The sequence below is a fragment of the Brassica napus genome, chromosome C9 (genome assembly GCF_020379485.1).
Source record: "Brassica napus cultivar Da-Ae chromosome C9, Da-Ae, whole genome shotgun sequence".
Classification (NCBI taxonomy): domain Eukaryota; kingdom Viridiplantae; phylum Streptophyta; class Magnoliopsida; order Brassicales; family Brassicaceae; genus Brassica; species Brassica napus.
In genome coordinates this window covers 19,314,026-19,318,014 of record NC_063452.1, presented here as the reverse complement: position 1 = coordinate 19,318,014, position 3,989 = coordinate 19,314,026, and the positions used below count along the sequence as shown (strand labels likewise).

General features: G+C 33.0%; 1 protein-coding gene across 1 annotated transcript; it reads left to right on the top strand.

Annotated features, from left to right (window-relative positions):
* The first annotated feature begins 1,053 nt into the window (after positions 1-1,053).
* On the top strand, positions 1,054-3,304 carry LOC106431605 (alkaline phosphatase D). The gene is made up of 6 exons (XM_013872401.3): positions 1,054-1,369; positions 1,454-1,864; positions 1,936-2,076; positions 2,139-2,475; positions 2,682-2,936; positions 3,035-3,304. Exons 1-6 carry the CDS (start codon positions 1,223-1,225, stop codon positions 3,115-3,117), a joined length of 1,374 nt encoding a protein of 457 aa, XP_013727855.2. The 5' UTR covers positions 1,054-1,222; the 3' UTR covers positions 3,118-3,304.
* Positions 3,305-3,989: the final 685 nt, after the last annotated feature.

Sequence of the window (3,989 nt, the reverse complement as noted above, 5' to 3'; positions counted from 1 at the left end):
GATTGAACATTAGAAAAATGTTAAAACAAAACTAAAATTTATTTAATGAATATATATTATCTTGTAAAAATAAATAATTTTTTTTAATTATTTACAAAAAATTAAAATGATTTTTAAAATTATTGTTTTATCAAATTAAAATTATATATTAATGGATAAATCTTTACAATTTTTGTTTAAAACTAATATTTACATACTCAAGCGATGAATATATTTGACATCTCAATATAAATATTTAATATCAATTCAAAAATTTAACAGAAAAAACTAAATCTCTGAAAATATTAAAAAACTAAAAATAATAGTTAGAACATATTATTTCTCATCTATACCGTCCATTAAATACGTTAATTTCATAATTTACATTGAAAATGTATTGAGACATGAATATTTTAATTTTGAAATTTGCATTGAATTTTTTAAAATGATTATAAATTACTAGAGTTATTACAAATCTCACAATGAAAATTTTGTGATTAATAGTTTAAATTTTTTTGTTACAACAAATATATAAATGCTAATAAAATTATATGAATAGGACTAGGAAGCTTCAATTAAATATTCATATTAAAATATATTATATATCTATGTTAATATCAAATTTAATTATATATCATATAAATAAATAAAATGATTGTTTAGATTCATTTACTTTGAATTATTTGTCGAGTCGAGTTTAATTAAATACATAATTTACTCGCTCTTCAATAGTTTAGTATATTTATTATTCGTAATAGTAAATAAACATAAAATAAATATATATAAAAACAATTTGTATGTATAATTATCATTGTGCTCAATGCACGGATCTTGGCTTAGGGTACATATAAATAAATAAAAACTCGCTCATGACTCAATTCAAAGTCGAATGATATTTGCAATAAATCTAAATTGAATAAAGATATTAACATAATTTAAAAATCAATAACAAAAAAATTAGGTAAGCAAGTGCATCTCAAAATATAATTAGCTGAAGCACGTGTCATGGAACTTTCACTTTTGGAAAGGTAGTTAATAGATTCACAATCACTGGGGAAGAAAAGAAAAATTCAGAATCAAAAAGACGGTAAAAAAAAAAAAATCATCCGAGAAATAAGCCGCGAGAAGAAGCTAGAGAGCGCTGTGAGGAAACGCAACAGTGACAGGTTCACAAATCCCAACGGTAAACTGCAAAAGGCGAAGGAGAGAGAGAGAGAGACTGCTTCCTTCTTTCCATCCATCCATGGCTGCTTCTTCTAGGGTTCCTTCCAATCTCCATTACATGCTTCTCTCCGTCTGGTGCTTTTCGTTGCTCTGTACGGCGACAGCAGAAGATTCTCCGATCACTCGTATCGCTTTCGGATCATGCGCTAATCAAAGCGCTCCACAGGTATATCCAATCCACCCTCCGTTGGATTTCGCTGTTTCTTGAATCTGTTATTTGATTCCGATGTGTGTGTTGTTTAAAACACAGCCGATTTGGGAAGCGATAAACAAGTTCGATCCACAAGTGTTCATTTGGCTGGGTGATAACATCTACGGAGACATCAGAAAACCTAACAGATTGTTTGGGAAAGAGAGAACCATTGGGCCGTGGAGGAACTCTCCCAGGTTCGTGCCTTCCTCAGAGGCGGAAATGAAGGTGAGATACGCCAAGGCCAAGGCTAACCCTGGCTACTCTCGCCTCCTTAGAAAAGCTAGAGTTATCGGCACTTGGGATGACCATGACTACGGCTTGAACGACGCTGGCAAAGAGTTTGATCGTAAAGTCATTAACCAGAGACTCATGCTTGATTTCTTGGATGAGCCTCTTGATAGCCCAAGGAGAAGGCAAGCTGGAGTTTATGCTTCTTATACGTTTGGTCCATCTAACAAGAGAGTCAAGGTTAAAAAAAGAACACTTCACATATGGTTTCTTGTTTTTGAATGGAGTGTGATATTATTATGTATCTTCAGGTTATAGTGTTAGATACTAGATATCATAGAGACCCTTTGCGAAGTGACGGGAGTATCTTGGGTGATACTCAGTGGGGATGGCTCGAAGAAGAGTTAAGAGGTCCTCACAGCGAGATTACTATCATAGCTTCTTCTGTTCAGGTATCCTGCAAGCTTGTTTTCTGTAATCCAAAACCAGTTAAATGATATCTTGACTTGTGTAGGTCATATCAAATCTTTCGGCTACCACTGGACCACTCTTTTATATGGAATCGTGGGGCCGTTTTCCAAAGGAAAGGAAACGTCTTTTTCAACTCATACAAGATACCAAGAGAAATGGAGTGATATTCATCAGTGGAGATGTTCATTTCGGAGAGATCACGAGATACGATTGTGCTGTTGGTTACCCTTTATATGATGTCACCTCCAGTGGTCTTGTGCAGTCTGTTGAAAAAGTTTTCCCTCGTCCCTTGCGTTTCGTCGTTAGGCTTCTCTTTTGGTATACACCAAACACGATGAGAGTTACCAATGATAACTGCAGATGTAAATCATGCACTTACGGTATATACTCACCACTTATGATTGTTTTTTTCTCCTCATAAACTGTGGATGCTTAGGGTTTTACATCTCTTTTTGTTGATTGTCTCTGGTTTTAATGAATTTGAACAAGTGTAGCGTTCTCATAGATTTGGTATTCTCAGTTCTGTAATCTATCAGAGCAGCAATGATGCTCTTTTTGGTGATGATATCTTAAAAATTACTGGCAGGGCAACAAAATTTTGGAGCGATATCGATAGATTGGGATGCAAATCCGGCAACCGTAAGGCTCGAGATCAGAGATGTTAATGGACTCACAGCACTAAGCACAAATGTCTCACTATCCGAACTCCAACCACGAGGCTCAAAGTCCTCGACAGATCCAACGACAAAGGGAAAGTCCCAACGGCATTGCACCCTTGAAGCTGAGTTGCAAGGAATAACCAGATACAGATTGGCAGTTCTCGTCTACTTCATCATTACTGGTATGTTACTCTTCCCTATTACTAATGTTAGTCGGTTGGTTCGGACCGGTTCAAAGAATGTTGAAGAGTACTGATGTTTTTTTTATGTTGGGGGACAGTCTTGGTAATGGCGTTAGTTGGACTGATCATTGGAGTTGTGCTGACCATAACAGCATGCGTTTATAAATGCAAGGTCGACTGATTCTTGATTTTTGTTCCGGTAAATGCCTTTACGTTTTTCATAATACAACAAAATGTTTACATTCTTATTACTTCAACTGATATTAGCTTAGTCTGTTTCCTGATTACTTAAGAGTAGTGGGATGGTATGAGCACATAGCTTTCGATATTGAGATGGGAATTCAAAGATTGATGCTGCTTTTGATACGTGTTTTTATGTGCTTAAAAGTAAACCGGTACTTGAACTAACATAAAAAAAAGCTGATTCAAATAAAATATCAAGTGTGAAAATTTCTTAACATTCATACAAAAAAAACTAACATTACAATGAAAAAGCTGAAGTTTAAGTAAAATGACAAGTGTAAAATTTACCATGCGAAGCAAAATGGATAAAAGACATTTAAAAGATGGATGTATGCGCGGATATAAATAAAACTAATAGTATATTTTATCAAATTAAAATTATTTTTATTTTTATGATTAAAAAATAAAATTTGGAGTTTATTTATTATATATTTTGTTAAAAATATATTTTCTATATTATTTTAATTATCTCATGTTGATAAAAACAACAAATGTAATTTATTCAAAATATTTTATAAAATTTTGTGTCGATAATTAATTACAGTAAATTATTTTTTTAACGCTTTGTAACTTCATTATAGTAAAGAATACATCTCGAATTCTCGATCTCGAGAGAGGAGAGAAAGTAAGGCTCCAAAAGGGCCTAAACACAGACCATCAACAGAGATAAATAACGCAGAACAGAATACTTTTTTCTAAAATAGAAGAAAATCAGAGGCCATTATGCCTCAGTAATTTATATATGCTTTATTTCACTTAAAATTTAATAAAGTTAATAAGGTTATAGTAAAAAAATTAGGTGATTAGACC

Coding starts and splice junctions, on each gene's coding strand:
- LOC106431605 (XM_013872401.3), top strand. CDS start 1,223: ATGGCTGCTTCTTCTAGGGTTCCTTCCAATCTCCATTACATGCTTCTC. Junction 1,865..1,935: donor CATCTAACAAGAGAGTCAAG/GTTAAAAAAAGA, acceptor ATGTATCTTCAG/GTTATAGTGTTAGATACTAG. Junction 2,476..2,681: donor ATGTAAATCATGCACTTACG/GTATATACTCAC, acceptor AATTACTGGCAG/GGCAACAAAATTTTGGAGCG.